Source organism: Cololabis saira, chromosome 10, assembly GCF_033807715.1.
Source record: "Cololabis saira isolate AMF1-May2022 chromosome 10, fColSai1.1, whole genome shotgun sequence".
Lineage (NCBI taxonomy): Eukaryota > Metazoa > Chordata > Actinopteri > Beloniformes > Belonidae > Cololabis > Cololabis saira.
The window spans coordinates 15,377,226-15,397,874 of record NC_084596.1 but is presented as its reverse complement, the minus strand read 5'-3'; the positions used below and the strand labels follow the sequence as shown (position 1 = coordinate 15,397,874).

The 20,649-nt window shown below is 38.9% G+C and overlaps 1 protein-coding gene across 2 annotated transcripts; it reads right to left on the bottom strand.

Moving 5' to 3' along the window:
• Nucleotides 1-16: 16 nt before the first annotated feature.
• On the bottom strand, nucleotides 17-18,912 carry usp33 (ubiquitin specific peptidase 33). 2 transcript variants are annotated; one of them, XM_061731808.1, is made up of 24 exons: nucleotides 18,770-18,912; nucleotides 13,450-13,548; nucleotides 13,215-13,268; nucleotides 13,034-13,096; nucleotides 11,077-11,226; nucleotides 10,726-10,834; nucleotides 9,387-9,456; nucleotides 8,021-8,134; nucleotides 7,782-7,860; nucleotides 6,404-6,845; nucleotides 6,084-6,224; nucleotides 5,776-5,891; nucleotides 5,307-5,479; nucleotides 5,159-5,229; nucleotides 5,040-5,073; nucleotides 4,883-4,928; nucleotides 4,591-4,771; nucleotides 4,312-4,438; nucleotides 3,993-4,162; nucleotides 3,111-3,192; nucleotides 2,916-3,024; nucleotides 2,175-2,277; nucleotides 1,467-1,535; nucleotides 17-1,253 (listed from the first exon to the last, which is right to left on the bottom strand). In XM_061731808.1, exons 2-24 carry the CDS (start codon nucleotides 13,531-13,533, stop codon nucleotides 1,096-1,098), a joined length of 2,745 nt encoding a protein of 914 aa, XP_061587792.1. In that variant the 5' UTR covers nucleotides 13,534-13,548; nucleotides 18,770-18,912; the 3' UTR covers nucleotides 17-1,095. The 2 variants fall into 2 exon arrangements, with proteins under 2 accessions (XP_061587792.1, XP_061587793.1); XM_061731809.1 differs by having other exon boundaries at nucleotides 6,695-6,845.
• Nucleotides 18,913-20,649: the final 1,737 nt, after the last annotated feature.

Sequence of the window (20,649 nt, the reverse complement as noted above, 5' to 3'; positions counted from 1 at the left end):
AAACAAAACACCAGTATAATGGACGTCTCTCCTTTTATTTTTCTCCAAGTTCAGCCATCATGAGTGACAGAATCCAGAGGGAAAATGTTTATGTTCTCATCAAGTTTTAATAGTGTCAGCCAGCCAGCAAAAATCAGGACAGATCTAAATGCATTAAAAAAAAAAAAAAAAAAACAGCATTCTGTTGACTTGTCAGCCAAAACATTAAGCAACACCATGCCCATACACAAAAATAATGCCTTTCATTAATTTGATTGATGATGATGCTGATAACATAGAATACAATTTCTATGGCTGTACAATGTAATGAAGATAGATCCAGATTGCGTGCACATTTTATGAGCAGCTTTGCATTTACATGCAGTTACATATGGTGTTAAACTGTGCTTGAGTGTTAAGCATGCATTCATTACAGTCTGCCTTCCACACACCTTTTTCATACAAAAAATCTATTGACATCTTATTCAATCACCCCCTTATGTGATGAATAACCAAGTGCTGCATTTTAATCAACATACTATCAGTACTGATACATTCAAATACAAATCAGACATTTGCATGGAGCATACCAATTTGTACGCCTACAGAACAGTGCAAAACAAGTCATTCCTGAGACTAGTTAGAAATTAGTCCCTTCATAACCTTTTGATGTCTATCACTTGAAGTGTTTCTTTTTGCTCTCCTTGCCATTTAGTGGACAACATTATCTTACAACAGGAAAAATGTGTTTATATACAGCTAAATGTATTGTGATTTATTCAGCAACAAAAGGACATATATGTGCTCATTTTAATCACAAAAAGAAATATGGCATTCAGAAGAGTTTTTAGCTGCACATAATTTAAATGCTTTGTTCTGAAAAAACAACCTGACAAGTGAATTCTACAGTGCTAATAGAAATTTAAGAGCTCTTTATACATATTTGTACAGCATGACAAACCTTTTTAAACATGTCAAATCCCTCCATTGAAGGCTGTCAAGTAGTAAAGATGAGGTCCTTAGCTTGAATGCTTTTGAAATAAAAGTCAAGTGCAAAATAAAAGGCTGTTTTTTCATTTCTTAAATATTTTTCAACATTTACGGTCAAGTGTTATCTTAAACAGAACGCGTCTCCACCTCGATCTTCTCCTCTGACTGCGATGACTCTGCTTCCTGGTGGCTGATGTTTGGCCGCACAGTCACAAGCGGACCGCCACCATAGATGGAGTGGAGGAAATTCCACGTCTCCTCAGATATCTGTCCCGAGTCTGCACCTGCACAAAATGCAAGCAGACACACATAACTGTGATAAGTAAAAGTAATATGACTTTGAAATACACAGATAATCAGCAACAGTTGCCATAGCATAGAAGATTTTATACAAACAGTCTAATTTGACTTGTTTTACACCTATTACAAGCTCTTAATAAAGAATTATACACTTTTATATGCAGTATAAAATCAGTGCAAAAAAAGGAAACATGTACCTTGTTTTAGTATCAAGTGGCCATTCTTGTTTACCGTTATCTTGGAATTATCAATGGGTCCTGGGGGATCTGGAGAAAAAAAAACAAACTCAATTAGCCATTAAATCATATTCAGCATATTTAATCTTTTCAGAGATTTATTCAAAATCTTGACTGACTGAAAGAGAAATTATGATAAAAAGTCAAATGTTCCTGTCACGCCATGAAAGACAATTCCTGTTCCCCAACAGCTACAAAGAGAAAACAGCATAAGAGGGGCAGAAGTCAGAGTAATAAGACGTATGCAGACGTGCCCGATGCAAGGTATTATAAATAGAAGTGACAATACAAAGGAAAGGAAAGCAAAAACAAGAAATCTATTTTGACACTCATTTTGCGGTAGCAGAAGAAACACCCAGCTCTGGGGACTAGAGCAAACTGTTTGAAGACAGATCAAGGGAAAAAAGGGTCTTCACAGTTTTATTTGAGAATTACGTGTTTAATCTAACCATTAACATTATTTTCTATTAAGAAAAAAAAGAAGACAACATCCCCAACACAAAAAAACGTATACATCAGCCAGGAAAAATCTTGCTCTATATATATATTTCTATATTATATCACAATAAATCATCATCAGACATCCGATGTCACATGGGAAATATTAACCTTTTAACCAGACATTTAAGTAAGAGAGGGGGAGGAAAGGAAAGGCCACAGTCCAATTACCATTGTCTTTTCCTTTGACAAATCCCTCCCACTCACGAAACCACTGCATGCTGATGCAGTATATGACCACAGGAGACTCCTCCTCCTGGAAGGCCTTGTTCAGCTACAGGGATGGAGCACAGGGAGGAGGGGAGAGAGGAAGTGGGGGAGGAGTGAGCAGTTCAGACAAGAGAGAGAAGGCAGAGAAGACAGGGGAGGAGAAGGGAGGGGGGTGTAGATGGGTGGAGGCAAAAATTAAAATAAAATTAAGTGAGGATGAAAGGATTAAGAGGAGAGGAGATGGAAAACATAATCAATTCTCTGTGGTACTTATTCCAATTACAGCAAATCTTAACACCTCACTGCATCAATATCATCTTTCTTAGGAATTACAGTGTCTGTCTGTTTCTGTCTTCATGTTAGCTTACTGAAGCTTTTTCATTCATACAGATAAAACATCTCTGTCTCCTCTTTGCTGCCATAGTTTGATTGGGCATCTGCTGTATGCTGCATCAATGCATTCATGATAGGGCTTTTATCTCGTTCCCTTCTCTCATCTGCTGCTGGTGTGAAGAGCACCGACACATGCAGTCCATCAGCTGGTTAAATAACTAGGAGAATAGGCCTAAATACATCAATTAGCCCTGTCAGCACAAAAGCATACAATGTGTTCTGATTCACACCTGTTTTACTTTGACTCTCTGCTGGTTAGACAGTCGAGATTACAGCGTTTCAGGTGAATGAACAGAGAGAAATGCTCACCCTGACAAACATGTCCAGCTCTGACTTGCGCCGTTTTTCTAGTTTCTCGATCTCAATCTGACAAGTGTGGCAAACATACAGGTGGTTGACGGCTGGGCCCCCTCCGTACCTGCAGAAAAAACATATATACACACGTGAGATTAAATAACCTCAGTGATATTTGAATGTGTTGACAGGCCTGTCAATTGCACACACCTGCTGTAAAGGTGATCCCACACATTCTGTGGCAGCATTACTACCAGGTCATCAATGAATGCTGCTTTACTGGGTGGCACACCTAATAAACAAAACCAAAAAAAAACACTGAAGCATTAGATGTTCTAACTTTGGCATTTCCAAATTAGTAATTGTGTCGAGAGACCCGGTAACGGATAAGCGGTGGAAGATGGATGGATGGATGGATGGATGGATGGATGGATGGATGGATGGAAGAAGAATGGAAAGTATAATGGGGATATTTACTTATTCTACATCCTGTGTACATATTTTGCCACCAGATCTCTTCATTTCTGACAGCACATATTAAAATGATAGTGAAAATAAATCATTGCGATTTGACATTTGTGTTGAAAATAGAACAAGTTCAACCACAAAACCATAAAGCTTTCACTACACTGATATTATTTCTGCCTATGTACCTGACAAACCAGTTATGGCGTGCTCATGAGCTGATGGCGGGACAGAGACTGAAAGTCCCATTTTGCATTCTGTAATATGTTTTCGTTCCCCTTTCACGACAATTGAATCTACCCCCATTTAAACTGCAGTTCAATCATTTTCAGAAATTACTGAAAAGACTTAAGAACTAAAAAAAGATTCCTTCACACAAGCTTTTTCTTTTTTTCTGCCAAAAAGGAAAAAAAAAAAAAAAAACAATCATCAGCAAGACCAGTAAAACCCTCTTTTGAAGGTGACTATGCTGTCAACAATCCAAAATCCACACTAATGATGGAAGCAAAAGCTGCATTAAGAGATTGTATACCAAAAATGTCAATATATTATTTGGACATAAAGCAAGGAGAAGGACAATTTGACCCTGCAGGGGATTCTGTAAGGAAATGGCATGGTCAGACGTACCTCCGTGCACACAGAGGAAGTCGTCATTGGAAATAGGCCCCGGCTCAGCAAAGGTCTTGAACTTGTTAAGCCACTGTCGGGAGACGTAGAACTGCAGAAGGCTGGGCTCCATCATGTTGAATAAGCCCGACACCCTCCTACGCTCTTTCACTGCATCCTCGTTGCTCTTTCTGTGACAGAAACAGAACACACATTAATCAGATTCATGACTGTGAAAGCAATGCACCGAGTTTTGGTATATTACAGCGATAAAGCAAAGTTATTTTGCATAGATGTACAGTGGAAAGTAGAGGCATTTATGTCTAACGTGTTAGCTTACTTATAGAAGAGCACGTAGGCTTCAGCATTCTGGACACAGGATTCAGACACCTCGGTCACACTTTGGTCATCAAATTCATACCACAGATTGTTCACATCATTCCTACAGTACGCTATGTAGTGGCCACCTGGGATGAGACGAGAGGAGTAGTGTGAGAGCGACAATCTCAAATCTCGCTAGTACATGACATTTTTATGTTCAGGGTTATGAATGCAGGGTGCTTGTCTGATGGCAGCTTCCCAGTCTCATATAGAAAGGGGAGTGACTGAGCCCACTCACTGCTGGCAGTGCCGTGGTGACAGATGACTGACAGCAGGTCATAGTTGGTGGTCTGGGTGGAGCCGTCTTTGGACAGGAAGGGCTGCAGGTCCAAGCCCTCGAGTGGAAAAGAGACATGGGTGCCTATCTTGGTGGAGAACATCAGCTCGTGTCTGAAGCGCTTCAAGTGAATACACAGGATCTGCAAGTAAAATGTTCTCATTTTAGAAATAATTACAATATTAATAATGCTTAATAAACTGGATGAAGATGCAGATTTATTCAAGATGGGAAATACTAAAATTGTATGTACCTCTGGCAAATTTTGCATTTTACAAAATTTGACGCCATTTCGTAATCTAAGAGGAAAGAAAAGAAAGGACGAGGGAAATATTTAGATCACAAATCCCGTCAAGGCAAAACAGTTACTGTCAAGTTCAGTACCAACAAAAGTCACAAAAATCACTCACTTCTTGCATTTTTCACAGCTGTACATATTGTCCCCTAGAAAACAATAAAGGCAGCGTTATTGAACGAACAATTTTGACTTTTGCATAACAAAAACATATTTTTCAACAAACTGTCTTGCCTTTCAATTCATCTCTGGCAAAGAAAGCTGCAAGACAGTCTTGTAATGTAACCACCGGTCCCCAGAACCAGCTAGAAAAGCAAAAAAGGACACAGTTAATCACTAGTATCTGATGTATTTAAATGTAGAGTTTATGTTGTATACACACCTTTTGATGTACTCCATGACAAATGATATCCAGCCTTGAGGTGCATACGCTTCTCCACAGGAGCCAGCTTTTACCAGGGACGTCTGGTGGGAGGATGAGTGGAGCTTGGCCAGGTCTTCCTTTCCTGGAATGGGCAACGAGATATCTTGGAAGTTTTCCAGGGTCACAGACACCTGAGAAGCAGAGACCGCAGAGACAGTAAAGCTTCAGCTATAGTCACATTTTAACATTTCTGTACATAGATGTGTTAGGAACTGGCATGTTTTAAGCTTAATATTATTCTCACGGCACAAACAGTAATATTTCACAAGACAGAAGATCTTTAACCACATGAGCCGCATATCCTGCTATTAAAATATTCTTCATCGATTCTTGAGCCCCAGAGGGGATGTAGAGAGGTGTGACAGATTATTTCTCAACACAAATGAGAAAAAACTAAAAATACAATAAACTCATGAGCCGCACTAACCCGATCACAGGTGAGGCACTGAACGGAGCTGACAATGGTTCCATCGAAGACGTCTGAAATGACACTACGGTATTTCTTCTGACGTTTGGTCTTTGGTGGGGAGAATGTGGTGATAGCTGCATGAGGGTGGAAAGGCAGAAATGAAAAGTCGATTCAGCTACAGATAAGGATGTCTGACACAAGAGCTGAAGAGGAGAGATTGTGAACTTCCTACATTCCTTACTTTCTCATTTTTCAGTTAGGATGCAACCATCTTTGAGCTTACTGGGGAATTCACCTTGTAACGTCTGCCAAAAGAAATTCTGTACCTTTTTTGTGCGCAGGGTTGAGACTGGGCCAGCCTGAAGCAGCTTTGGGAGGGCTGCTGGACATTTTGGGAATGTGTACCTCCGTGGGGATTGGACTTTGTGGTCTTGTGTTGTTGGACACTTGGATATCTGGAAAGCAATCTAGAAGAAAGAGGAGCAGATTTTAGGTTGTAAATCATCTTTTCATTTTTTTAGGTTGTAAATATATTACATATTGAAATGTAAAGCATTCAAGCAATTTCAAAAAAGGGGGAGGGGGGGACAAACAAACAAACAAAGAAACAAACAAACAAAAACCCTGGAGATTTCTGAATCTTCACCTGATGACCTTCTTTGGACCTTGATAGCTCCTTGTGTGCTGATAATGGGCTTGGTCTCAGTGGTGGTGTCAACATCTTTGTCGATGTCCATTCCAATGCTTCCTCCCATTATAACATTAACCCCAGAGCGGTAAAGATCATTAATCATGTTCTTCTCCTTCTGCCACTCCCTGTTGGCTTGGATCTCATCCTGGTCTGGAATCAGCATCTCTGCCTCGTTGGTGTCGTCCATCAGCACATTCCCACCCTGCCCCTCATTATCGGCCCTCTCGCTGCTGCCACAGGACTCACATGACTGGAAGTCATCTGACTGACTGTGGTTATCCTCCTCGGGGCTGTCATCCATGGTGATGCTGTTGGACTGGTCATAGGGCTCTGCCATTAGCTCCTTCAGCTCTTCGTGAAGCTGATCCATTAAACAGCGCAGAAACTCCTGGGAGTCCTACATGTCCGATTGGGACAGAAACAAAAAACCTTGGTAAAAATGTCAATGATTTTTCACTTAGGAATTAGATTTTTTGTTTTATTTTGAACAATATAGTTTAAGGGAGAAGTCAGTTGGCCCTGACAAAGAAAAACATGAAAACGTCATTCATCCAGCAACAGTTAAGCTTTCCAACAGCTAATCTTTTCTCAAATTACATACAGCAACTACTTCACCCCTCATTTCAACCCAATTCTGGATAGCCAAATCTGAAACAAAATGCTTGTAACTGTGTAATCAAGCTTAACAAACCTTCAAAATCCAATCTCCCACTTCAAGCCAAATTAACTCTGTTTCCCAGGAGCTGGAATGTTAATGTCATTCATAGTAAGCTGAATCCAGAGATGAGCAGCCCAGCGTGCTGTGACAAATGAATATTCCTCCGTGTAACTCCCGTTAAACAAACACTGGCAAACCATGACACGGTTCAGGCTTAAAACGCTGACTTGCAGATGCTGGCCAAAGGCAAAGAGTGTTTAAATTTAACATCTCTTAAAGCCCCTTTATGTCTATGATGCACAAAACTTTGCTTTCAAGCATCACATGCAGTCAAATCAAGCAACCAGCCCTTAGGCCTTAAGTGCAGACTGATGAGTGTGAAAGTAAGGATTTTCTACTTAATAACTGGAAGGCATTTTTTGTGACTGAGTGGTTTAAGCTGGAACTAATGTGATTCTGTGAAGGAATGAGAGTAGAATGATATGAAGTAGGGGAGGAATAAAAGAGACTGCACTTGTTCTGGGACAATATCATAGTGGGGCTGGACCGATGATAATGCCCTACTTAATACTCAGAAAGAAATCCTTAAAAAGGATACAAACATCTCTGTATGTATGTCTATATCCAGAGATAGATAGATATGTATATATACACATCTTTATTCAAATGACCCACCTGCTGTGAATATCCTCTAAACATGGGATTTATGGATTTGATCCCCTGGAACAAGTTGGTTGGGACCACATAGGAAGGTCTGCAATGTGAGAAAACACGGCTTGCTTTAGATGAGCACAGGTGCCCTCACACATGTACGTGGAAGAGGGGAGGACATCAAGTTTATGCTGCTATATGTGGCTGAAATAGTGTGAAATATGTTAATATCCACACAGATAAAGAGGACTGAGAAAGCATACCTGTTTTTATGCCACAGGTCAGACACCAACTTCTGGTAGCTTTTGCAAAGGGCAGGCTTTTTGTCCGTTCTCACCAGGCCACCACATTCAATAAAAAACTGTGTCAAGGGCGGGCTGCAGTGAGGGAAAAAAGATGAATATATTACACTTTGGAAAAAGGATTCAGAAAAATAATGAAATATCTTCCTTCCAAAAAAAAAAACCCAATAATAAATCACAAAAAAGATTTCAAAGAAAATTATAAAAATATGTATGTCCATTTTACCTTGAGTATTTAACAATTAGTAGACAGAGAGACAGACAGACAGACAGACAGTAAGAACTGGTAAACATCTGAAAGAGTGACAATGATTTTCATCATTCTTCTTTTGAATATATTCAATTACATTCTTATTTGACTTGTAGCTTGATAGAAAACATTCCCAAAAGTAGCATTTCATGCAAGTAAACTTCACACAGTTGAGAGGCGAAGGACATCAGATTAACGGCTGGAAGAATATGCTTTGACGGATACAGGATGGACAGGAAGTCACAAGAATGAAGTACAGAATGAATAAGGCATCGAGTGTTCCCTTCCTCTGGCAAGAAAAAAAAAGCCCTTCAAACTGAATAATGAACCGGCAGTAACTGTGTGAGAAGACCAGCGCTCACACAAACATACTTCAAAGGAAAAGTTTCAGAAAAAGATCCCTCCTCCTGCAGCTGTGTGACTCAGGAATACGATTTAGATTGCAAATTCTGACCCATTTTGACTCATATCCAGAGAAACTGTCGCCAAGTAAAAAAAAAAAATTGCAAAACCATCGTAAATGGTTTCAGAAAAGGGGAAGAGGATTTTACTGTGGCTCGATTTTCAATCAAAACAAAAATAAATTAACAAAGTAGATCTGTACACTGCTGCACAGCTGTTATTTAAATAACCAAAGATAACCAAACATTCAAACATGGATTGGCTCTTATATATTGATAATAATAATCAATGAAGGAGTGGCAGATTGGAAGAGAAACGGGGAAGGGGAACAATGGCAAAGTGAGAGAGGAAAAAGAGTTGGTGTTGATTTGTAACAGAAGAGCCCACTGGGAACTACAAAAGTCCATTTCTGCCGTTTCAAATGGTGCACTGCACCAAACCTCACTCAGCCATCACTCTCCCAAATGAACAGAGCGTGGTCATTTCTCATGTCTGCAAGAAGCAGGCGGGCAGTGAATAAAACAGCAAATGGCTATTAAAAAAAAAGTGTAAAAGGTGTGGTCAGTGGGATAAAAGTAACATGATGCAGAGGAAAAGTCAGTACAAAGTGGGTTAAAGAGGCTGATTTTTTTTTTTTATTCTTTTTGGGGTGGGGGGGGGGGGGGGTGTCCTCACCAGTTGGAAAGGGCCTGGAGGGCAGCATTCATGTAGCAGGTGTTGCCGATATTCTTCAACCCTGTCAGGCCTGACAGAGACAGAGAACAACAAACAAGCCAAAATAAGCTTCTCATCAGGTACTTTGTACATTCTGAAGGCAGATATAAAGTGCCTCAACATTCTTACAACAAACACTGCTCTCTGAGATAAATAATTTCACAGAAGAAACCATAAGATATAAAGAAAGATTCTACCTGGTGCAATGTGGGTCTGCTGCTATTATCAGTGTACTCCATGCTACAAAACAGATTATATTTATGACTTTCTCTTGCCTCTCTTGTGCCTCAAGACCTGGAACTACGTTTGCCATGACGAGAAATTCATCAATCAAAAAGAGTAAATCCTGTTGCAATGTACCCAAGGGTGGACTAGACTATAGTTGAATTACTGAGATAAAATTTACAAGATGCGCTCATCTCTGGAGGTGTGCGCGAAATCACTGCAGTGACTGTTATTGATGCCTGGGCTATACCACATGAGCTTTCACATGACATATGCCATCAGGGTGGGGCCTGTGTGAATCTCACAGCACTGTGTGACACATTGTTTAAATTACTCCATCTGATTTAGGGATCTTGATATGTGCTAAGGGATGGATTACAAATACATAATCAATTCATCTCTAATCCCCAGGCACTACTGCAGAGGCCACTCGGTTCGCCCAGGTAATGAAATCAAAACATGACATTGAAAAAATAAATGTGGAAAAATCAAATAAGATTGTTTCATTTAAATTTGGAATTCTGTTTTGGATGATTGGTGTGATGCAAAAGAAGCCACAGGTTGGGGTGAGCCAACACATTAGTGAGCTTTTCATCATGTCTGGTCCTCTGATGTCTGTGCAGTTTATCAGGGTCTGTACTCGGCTTTTCAATTCCAATCATAACATTCGCTTTGAACTAAGCCAACCGCTGACTGCAGCACTCCTGCATTGGCTGTGTTCATTTTCAATTTTGTCACACTTCATCAGAAGGTCACATCATTGATCTTGAGCCACTTTATTGACATGAAAGATATTTTTCTTGGCAGCAGAAGCCATTTTTTGGTGTAAATATAAATCTGCTTATTCTTTCAATCATTTTTTGTTATTTTCCTGATATTTTGTGTATCTAGTAGCAGATATTTATGAGTAAACCAGACTCGTTACTGACATGACATTTCCAGAACTGGACTGCAATGAACAATATATCCAGATGATCATATGACACATGGCTAAGCTGCAGTGTGCAACTAAAAAACTATTTACTTGCGGTAATCCTATTGTGACAAGCTGAAAACATGATCTGTCCAAACTCACCCTTGGCACGTAGGTCATCCTCCTCCTCCGTCTCCATGTCCAGATCTTCACAAATTCCATTAGCGGGCACTCTCAGAGGGGTTGGGCTCCCAGGTGCCTTGCTGTTGTCCTGGAGCCACATTATATACACAAATCACCATCATATAACTGTTACGTAGTAAATAAAGAAACTTAATTCCACTATCACAGGAAGTCAATCTTCATGTGATTATGCAGTTAAGCATGCAATATAAACAATGTTGTAGACTTAACTGCTAAATCTGCCTCCTGACTCGAATACACAGGCCATAACTGATAGCTCTGCAATAATTATAGAAGAAATTTGGGGGGGGGGGGGGGGGAGGCTTTTACCTGTGCGGCGTTCTGCAGTAAGGGGAGGGGTTTGATGTTGACATGCGTTGCATGAGGACCCAGTTTACGCTCCAGGAAAACCTCCTTTCCACATGCGTAGCACCACACTCGAAGCGTGGTCAGATTCACGGTGAGGTTGTGCCTGGTCTCCTGGATAGATGTGTTAATGAAGACAAACATTTAAAAGAAACATTACTCATATTTAACCAAGATTAGCTGATTAAACTGTGAAATCTGACATTTAGCACATTGAATTTGTTTTTGCTGAAAAAAAAAACCCAGACAAACTATTTAAGATTGACTTTTTTTTTTAAACTGATGCATAAACCAATTAAGTGAATGCAAAGCTCAATTTAAGCACATATCTGCCTTTATGGTATGTCAATTAAACCTCAGCAGTTTTAACCACGTTCCGGCTGAGTTATTTGTCTCAAGTTACGTGTGAAAGTATATGAGTGCTGCTGGGGAAACATGGCAGCTGACCCACTGCTGCTCTGACAAACTCCAGCAGCCTGGTAGCTTGACACGAGATTGAACGTGAGGAGCAGCAGACTCTGTATTATTCATCGGGCCTGCATTAGCCTTCACAGTGGGCCAGGGCAGATATGGGAGAGGGGACACACTCCAGAAGGAGCAAAGCCCCAAAATGCACACTAAATCATTCATGAAGGGAGTGCAATAGTAAAAAGCTCAGACACGATACACAGTCTAGCAATCCAGCTATTGTTTCTGTTTTATTTACTGTATCACAGAAGCAACAAGCAAAATAAATATTAACCTCGGCACACGCACAAACCCATAATACTTGAGAAAAAGGAACAATGTAGTGAAACCTGCCTAATCATCTCAGCAAATTTATTTTAGACGCCTTTTATTGTTTTCTATGAAATGCCATTAGACCCAAATGTTAAATATGTATCAGTTTTATTAAACCAGAATAGGAGCGTCAATGTCTGAAATTATTCTGCAGTAAGGTTTAATCTTAAATGTCAGTAATAAGGCCTTGTATTTACTTTCAGTACAGTCTGATTCGAAGAGACCAAAGCATCAGAAATGAGGCGGTTGCAGCTTGCATGGTGAAGAAAATGAAACTCAAACGTTTTGTCACCTCAGGGCTTACACACTAATGAAACATGGTCACCACCGGTACAAGATTTGAAGAAGCCATGAAAGGAAAACACACAAAAGGCAACGAGTGTGCTGCAGACAGACATCTCAAATCGTGGGTGCAAATCAAATTCATGAATAATATTCAACTTTCCATCATGGCATCGATAAACAGTGTTCATCTTACATCTAGATGCAGGTCTCCACTTCTCAAGAGGTTACCAGTTAAGAAAAATACCTATTTTAAATTAAGTATAGCGCAATCATGTTGATTCTACAAGGCAGAGCAAACATTTTTTTTTAATCCCTCTCCACTCCTAACCCCATTTGGCCCTAATCTACTGGGGAAAGGCCTTAGTCAACAACAAGAACGAGCTGAGTAATCGGCAGAGCAGCAAGGAGGAGTAGATATTGTTACCATGGAAGTTACAGTGCTAGTGATTCTCCCCCACTTCCCAGAGGAAAAGCAATAAATAATGGATGATCCACTGCTGAAACTGAACTGAATGTGGAGACGTAGGCACATAGGACGCTTGAACGAGCTAAAAAGATGCACGTGCAGGCTCTGTGATCATGGCAAGAATATGTTAACAAAATAAAAGCGGAACTGGAGGTAGTTTCATTCCCGTTCACGGCTCGAGGGACTCTGAAGTGGTATTCCTGTCCTGGACAGCCATCTGTGCCTTGTCAGTTCTGTACCGATACCTCCTCTTTTGGTTTCTATTTTCAATTCAACAAAATGGTCAAAGCTTCATTGTTTTCAGTTGGAACCCTATATCTCTCTTTTCCACAAAATCGTAAATCACTTTTCCCTGCAGAGGGCCCGCTGGAAGGCTCTCATATTTCTCACCTGCGAGTGGACAGTGCTGTGGTCAGCATGAGATTCTCCACAGCCCACATATGCACAGCCATTCTGGAAAGAAAAACGAGCAAAAAGCGGACACCGTGACGTTATAAAAACAGGCTTGGAGAACTATGAGGTAGTATTGATCACAAGCAGATAAACATTTTGCTGGCGAGCGTCATCTTACCTCTAGACACGCCCAAAGATTTGGTCCTCTGACTTTACAGTCTTGGCACTGGCCCTAAAAAGATATGAAGTTGTTCAGATTCACATAAAGACTCGTGAGAACCCTTGAAAAACAAACAAATCCGGCTGTGAATTACAACTTTTACAAAACTGAATTGGTTATTAAAACATTATAGAAACACTGGTAAATAATGAGCAGGGAAGTGGCCGGTATCTAGAAGGGAGGTTTCTCTCACATGGGATTTTTGAATAAGTTCATCCTTGGTGATCTCCCCCACGCAGTCCAGGTGGGGGCAGTCACAGCTGGACGCTAGCGGCATTGCTCACAGAGCAGTCTGAGGAGAAAAAGGAAAGACAATACTCAGAACAAAACTTGCATTTTGAGTTGGGTGACTGCCTAAGATCTCACTTAATAATATCATACACACAACAATACGACTTGTCAACCTTGCATGAACCTTCATCATCACTTGTGAACTGACAGAGCAAAAGGAGATGCGCTCAGAGAAATGCATCACATACCAGACAAGTATAACAGGATAGTGTTACCAACCACATATGATAGGAATCTTTTTGACATGCAGGAAAGGGGAAAAACTTTTCCTTATCAGCTCTAACTTACTAAACAGTGAATCCGGAAGCAGCATTACAACCTCGTAGTAGTGGCCAAATGCAAACACACCTAAATGTACAATGTTCAAACTGGATATACTGCATCTGCGCCCACGTGTACATATTTGAGTGCGTATCAAGGCAGACACACAACCCTGTCACTTTGTTTGGAGCTCCAGATTCTGTAAATTTCACAACACTCCGTTCAACATGCAGTACAGAGACCGAAATAATCAGGAATTAAAGGAACAAATGAACAAATGAACTAGTAGTCTATTCTTTCAAACAGATGTGCACAGTTCGCTGAACGCTTCTTGTCAGTGTCCCGTTCTTACCAATTGTGAATTTTCAAATTCGATTTTTCCCCTATTCATTAACCCTTGTGAGTAGCTGTCAAGAGATTTGTCCCTGTTGCGTTATTCAATGTGCTACAATAATGGATGTAATTATTGACTGCTGAGCAGAAGCGATTACAATTCCAATAATATATTGAGTAATAGACTAAGACCAAAAAGGCCTAAGTGAAAACCCTTTACCTTATACTGTTATTCATGCTAAATGATTTATAATGTAACATCAGTGGAGAGAGAATTGGCACGAAATGCAGTAGTAGGCCTACTTGAATGAAAAAATTATGTTCTGCAGCTACTAAAAAAGTAATGTGTCAGACTAACAAAAATAGTGGAGCTTTCTATCACAGGGCTCGTGAGAGGCCGCAAGGTCTCCATCCCCGTTCACGAAACAGCACAAGGCCCACGGACCGACTCAGATAGCCACTGGGGAAGCTGGGGAAGCACTGGTATAGGAGGGAGTTTACTTGGCATCTCACATGTTTGAGGAGCTGTTACATCGTAAAACGAGCAACTGCCTCAGTGTGTGATGAAATTACATAACTCTTAAATCATAGCTGTACAGCTGGGTAGATGATTTAAAGCCCTATGATTTCAGGAGGAAAAGGATATTTGTCAAAAAAAAGCACTAATTATTCAAAACATACAAAATGTAACTAAGCCATTTTTTCCTCCACAAAATAGATTACATTATGCTGATTTTCTGCCACCAAATCTACTCTAAGACTCACAGCAGAAGTTAATTATCTACTCCTTATCTGTACAATACAAAAGAATCTACGCAATGTAAATTAAAAAAAAGACTATTCATCCATTGACAGTTGTATATCTGTCTATTCTAGGCATTTTATGTACCTATAAAAGTGTCATCAGATATAAAACCTGTACAGTACAGTACTCTGTTACCAACATGCAACCATCAAAAGTGTGTCCATGTTTGTGCACAATTTGCCTGCAATGTGTCTGCTGTGTTGCATTTACTCAATACATTTAATTTACTGTACTAACAACATGGGTCTTTTAAGACTTGAATGTATAACTTTACTTGTCAACAACCATAAAATAACGGACGAAATCAAATTAAAAAACACAAACACAGAAATGCATAAAAGCTTCTTTTTTTTATCTATATTTTTGTGTTTGTAGTTAATGTTTAAATTGGGTTTGGGGTCTAGAACTGATGTGTTTGCAGCCACAAGGCACCAAAAACACTCTTCCCTCTAAGAACATGACATATAAGCACCTAACCACCTACAAACCAACTGCGAGATACAGTACCAAACAAGAGGAAGCGGCAGACTTTAGATCATGTTCAATAATTTGCACTGATACTGTATGTCCATATCCTCACTTACTCAACACTATGCCTGAGTCTTATCAAACACGACTTACATAATGTAGAGCTTTTGCTTTTTAGACAAATAATAACACAAGGACACTGATAAGAGACAGAGTCAACTGCATTTGTATTTACCTTACCATTGACCTGTAATTATCTTGAACTTTGGAAGTGTCAGATCAAAATCTCAAGTGAAATAAACTCAGTGTGTGCAGAAGTGAAAACACAACTGAGCGAGTAAAAACTACCAGGGAAATCTGATTAGCTTGTGGTTTTTCTATTTTGCATGCGGCAACTACAGAATCGATAGAATATCTATGTATATGCTAATGCTTTAAACCATCATAAACCGTCTTTTCAACGTCCACACAGGCAGCATCACTTTCTCAATACTGGAAAAAACAATGCACATTTGATCAAGTATTGTATTACAAGCAAACATGATAATTCATATGCTTGTTGAATTATTTATATCTAAAAGGATCCATTTTACTGTGGACTGTTTCTTATCAGGAATCAAAACAAACCGGATCCTTCCACCTACACAGTCTGTGAATTAATTAGTCCTAATACCCCATTTCATGTATAATATCCATCTGTTTTTACATCATGCTTCCTTTTACTTATACTTGTTCATGTTTGTTTATTATTCAGGATATTTCTTTTCTTTTTTGGAATATTTTGATTTCAGAATTGAGACTTATTGCTGAGACTTAAAAGTTAATTGCTCTTGAGGAAATAAAATAAAGTTGGATTATTATACTCTATTATCACTATATTGGTGGAATTGTTTGAATCAGAATCTACAATACTATTGATGATTGTGATAGTTTCTAGATAACAACATCATCCTTCAAAATTTGTTATAAGAAACAGGAAAATATTATTTCACAGTTTCTTGTTTTTTTTGTGGTTTTGTTTCAAGAAGATGAAGATTTTAAACAATGGATAATGGAAAAGATCTTAGATTAAAAAATATTCTTAAAAAGGTAAGATAAGCAATTTCTGGATGACACCACATCTGTTGATATTTGAACAAAACAAAAAGACCTAGTACCTCCCTCCCTACCTCTGCCTCCAGAAAAAGCAAGGTTAACAACTCCATAAATATTATATGGCTTTTGTGCTCAAACCTTTTTTATTTCAGTACATTCAAGCTCAGGCTGCAACGGACTATTCTGATAGATCATTAACTATTAAAATGATTAGTTGACTAATCATTGCACCCCTAATTCAAGTTATCATGTATTCTCACAAAAAGGTTTAAGCCATAAAATGATAACAGGATAGTGGTTAAAAACTTTCCTTTTCTACATTCCTTTCCTATTCATTTTGCAGAGCAATACTGACATAAAATAAAATGTGAAAGACATTGAAAAATATAGAGGAAAAAAATTAAAACTGCAAATAGCATCAAAATATAATACGCTAGAAATATAAATAAACAGCCAAATTGAAGAAAAAGCATTTGACATACACAAAAAGCAAAAGCATCACATTAAAAGTACTACACAAAGCATCACATCACCCAGTTGCTGAAGCAACATATTATATATTTATCAATGCTTCAGCATTTCTAATGAGACCAATAGTAATCAATAAAAAATTGCCACAACTTAATTTTTCACTTTTACTTCTGTATTTCAACTCAACTCATTTATTTTTATCTTTACCTTTTATTTATATTTTTTAATCTTTATATTTTTTTTATCTTTAAATGGGTGTTTGGCTTTTGGGGGTTTTGATTTGTAAATGACAGTGCTGTGTGTGTGTGAGATGGAGATGTCAATTTCCCCGAGGGAACCTCCCAAAGGGATTAATAAAGTAATCTCAATTTGAAATCTGAAGGTAGAATTTCTTATGCGGGATATTTACTAATCAAAGAAAATGGGAGGCACATCCAGGGTGGGGCTTTTACACAAACCACGCATTGCAAATTAAGCGCATGTTGTATCTTTGTTCAAATGTAAAATATTCTAAAAGATTAAGTAATTAATGCAAGTATCAATGTCAGACATTTCAAACAGGCACTGCAAGGCAGGAAGTTATTACTGAAGACAGGTTGAAAACCATTGTGTATAAAAAATAAAATAACAATAAAACGTCACGTTAGCCACGTTACCTGGGAGTTGATGATGGATAGGCTGTATACTAGGAATGGGCAATATTTTACCGTTCACGATATACCGTCAAAAAAATTCCTCACGATAAGAATTTGTCATCTTGCGGTAAAAACGATAATTCCCGTTGATGATGTTTTTGTGTAAAGCCTGAATTATGGTTCTGCGTTAAATCCATGCACAACGTATGTGAAGGAAGGAAGGAAGGAAGGAAGGAAGGAAGGAAGGAAGGAAGGAAGGAAGGAAGGAAGGAAGGAGAGAGCAGGAGGAACGAAGGAAGAAAGGAAGGAAGGAAGGGAGAAAAGAGGAAGGGAAGAAGGAAGGAGAGAGCAGGAGGAAGGAAGGAAGGAAGGAAGGAAGGAAGGAAGGAAGGAAGGAAGGAAGGAAGGAAGGAAGGAAGGAAGGAAGGAAAGGGGAGAAGGAAGGGAGAAAACAAGGAAAGGAGGAAGGAAGAAAAGAGAAAGGGAAGAAGGAAGGAGAGAGCAAGAGGAAGGAAGGAAAGGGGAGAAGGAAGGGAGAAAGAAAGAAAGAAAGAAAGAAAGAAAGAAAGAAAGAAAGAAAGAAAGAAAGAAAGAAAGAAAGAAAGAAAGAAAGAAAGAAAGAAAGAAAGAAAGAAAGAAAGAAAGAAAGAAAGAAAGAAAGAAAGAAAGAAAGAACAGATCTGATCTGAGAGCGAGATAGATGGTATTTTTTTATCGTCATTTTTATCGTTATCGGGATAAATGCCAGAAATTATCGTGATACATTTTTTAGTCCATACCGCCCATCCCTACTGTATACCCAACTTTTAAACTAAACCCCACTGTTGGACCTGGGTTTCAAAGAGAAAGAGTATTGGGGTAATGACAAGGCAGATTGGAGAAGTGTAAGCAGCTCTGGCCTCAGATCCAGCTGTCAAACCCAGGAGCCCAGATACACCACATGCCCATTCAATTACCATTCAAAATAAATGAAAAAGTTTCATAAAACAAATCAACGGTGGACTTATCTAACCAAAACTTAGAGCATTTATATCCAGACTGAGAGAGCACCTTTCAGATAATCACCATGCTAACTAGCCTGCTAACGCTCTTGATGATCTCAGTCTTCACCGGAGTCAGCTGGAGGCAGGAATAAGATTATCATTGGTCCTTACCGGCTCGATTAAAACACGGCGCTTTTTTTCCAGGTAGATCCGCCTGTTTTTGACGCTGCGGCGATGGATTCAGTCTGTTTTTAAAGACATATTTCGGAGGACAAGCCGCTCCTGTCTCTCAGCGTGGTTGCTAACGTTACAGCTGGCCACGCCCCTTTTCCGGTATTTAAAAAAAAAATAAAATAAATAAAAAAATATTATATTTTATTATCACTCTATGTGATTACTACACTTTAACACCATTTTGGCTGTACGTTTCTGGAATGAGCTCATTATAAGCTCGTATTATTATAAATTCCGACTTCCGACGACAAATGGAACGCGGCATAATGCCGCGTTCCATTTGTCCTCGGAAGTCGGAATTTCCCAGTTCGCAATCGGAATTTTCAACTGGAACGCCCCTCGAAGTGGGATTTCCTACTGGGAAAGTGGGAGAAGCTTCACCACCCCCGAGTTACCATTCAAAGATGGCTGCCATTCCCAGTTCCCAGTTCCGATTTCCGAGGTAAATGGAACGCGGCATGATCCGGGCAGACCCATACCTGTCAAGTCTCCCGTTTTGACCGGGAAACTACGGCATTTTTGTATTTTTATTTTATTTTATTTTTTATATTACCCATGTTTCCCTCCGTCCTCCAGTATTAGTATTTTCCCGTAAATAATAATCATTTTTAAAAAGCTGCCTCTCCAAAACTGTCATTAACCTCGCGAGAGCTGCCACCTGCAGCCTGTAGCCTGGTTTGCAGTTCTCGCGAGGTTAGTGGCGACAACGGGAACAAACCAAACTCAGAGGGATGAGAGGAGGCATTTCTATAACTGATATATCAAAGTATCTTTTATTTTAAGTATCTTTCTGAAATGTCGATGCTATTTGCTTTAAAATGCCTTACTGTTTCTTTGTTATTAACTTTAATTGTCTACCTTATTTTTTGTGTATATGTCCCTTGTTCATAATACCTCCCAAAATGTTCTATTTTCTTATATTATATTTCCTCTACTAGCAGCTTCTATAAAATGTGTTTTTCTTGTTTATAAATTGTGTTCAATAAAAAAATTAAAAAATTCTGCCAAAAAAGCGAAGACTTCGTGTAAATATCTGTAAATATCTCCTAAAGAGGAGCAGGGCGGGGCACAGAAACATGCGTCTGTCATGGGTCAGTGAAAACCAGAGAGCCACATGAGTGAAAATGACAAATTAAAAGAACATGTTAATGTAAATGTTAAATGTTAAGGATACATTACCTGGGATGAATGAAAAAGAGATTACCTGACAAGACAATAAACCGCACATTAAACCCATCCCAGGTGCCCTCTAGTGTGAAAAGAATAGTAATACCATCCAATCCAAATTATCTGATGATGCCCCATCAGCATCAAAATTTGGTTTTGGTTTTCTATTTTGGCGTTCTATTATCCTTTTAGCAATTCAATGTAAATAAAAAAAAATGTTTTTTTAGGTCCTTAACTTAAAATAAACAAAAGGAGAAGTAATTTGTTAAATGTGTCGTTTGACAAAATGTGTCACAATGCACCTTTCAATAATCATGTCTACCTCATACTACTGCATCTTTCACTTTTTTTTAAAATTGTATATATGTTAATAAGAGCTGTCATTTGTCTATTTACTGTACAGTGAGCGAAAATAACCGAAGTCAAATTCCCTGTCTTTTTTGACCTGACTTGGACAATAAACATAAATTATCATTATTAAATATGTATATCTTGGATTTACTTCAAATGTTATATTTAATCAACCAGTTATCCTTTATTTGTTTATAACATTTCATACCATGTGTGCAACATAAAGAGCTTTACAGGTTTAAGATAGAAGCAATTTAAATAGCACATAAATAACACTAATACTCTCAGTAGGGGTGGAA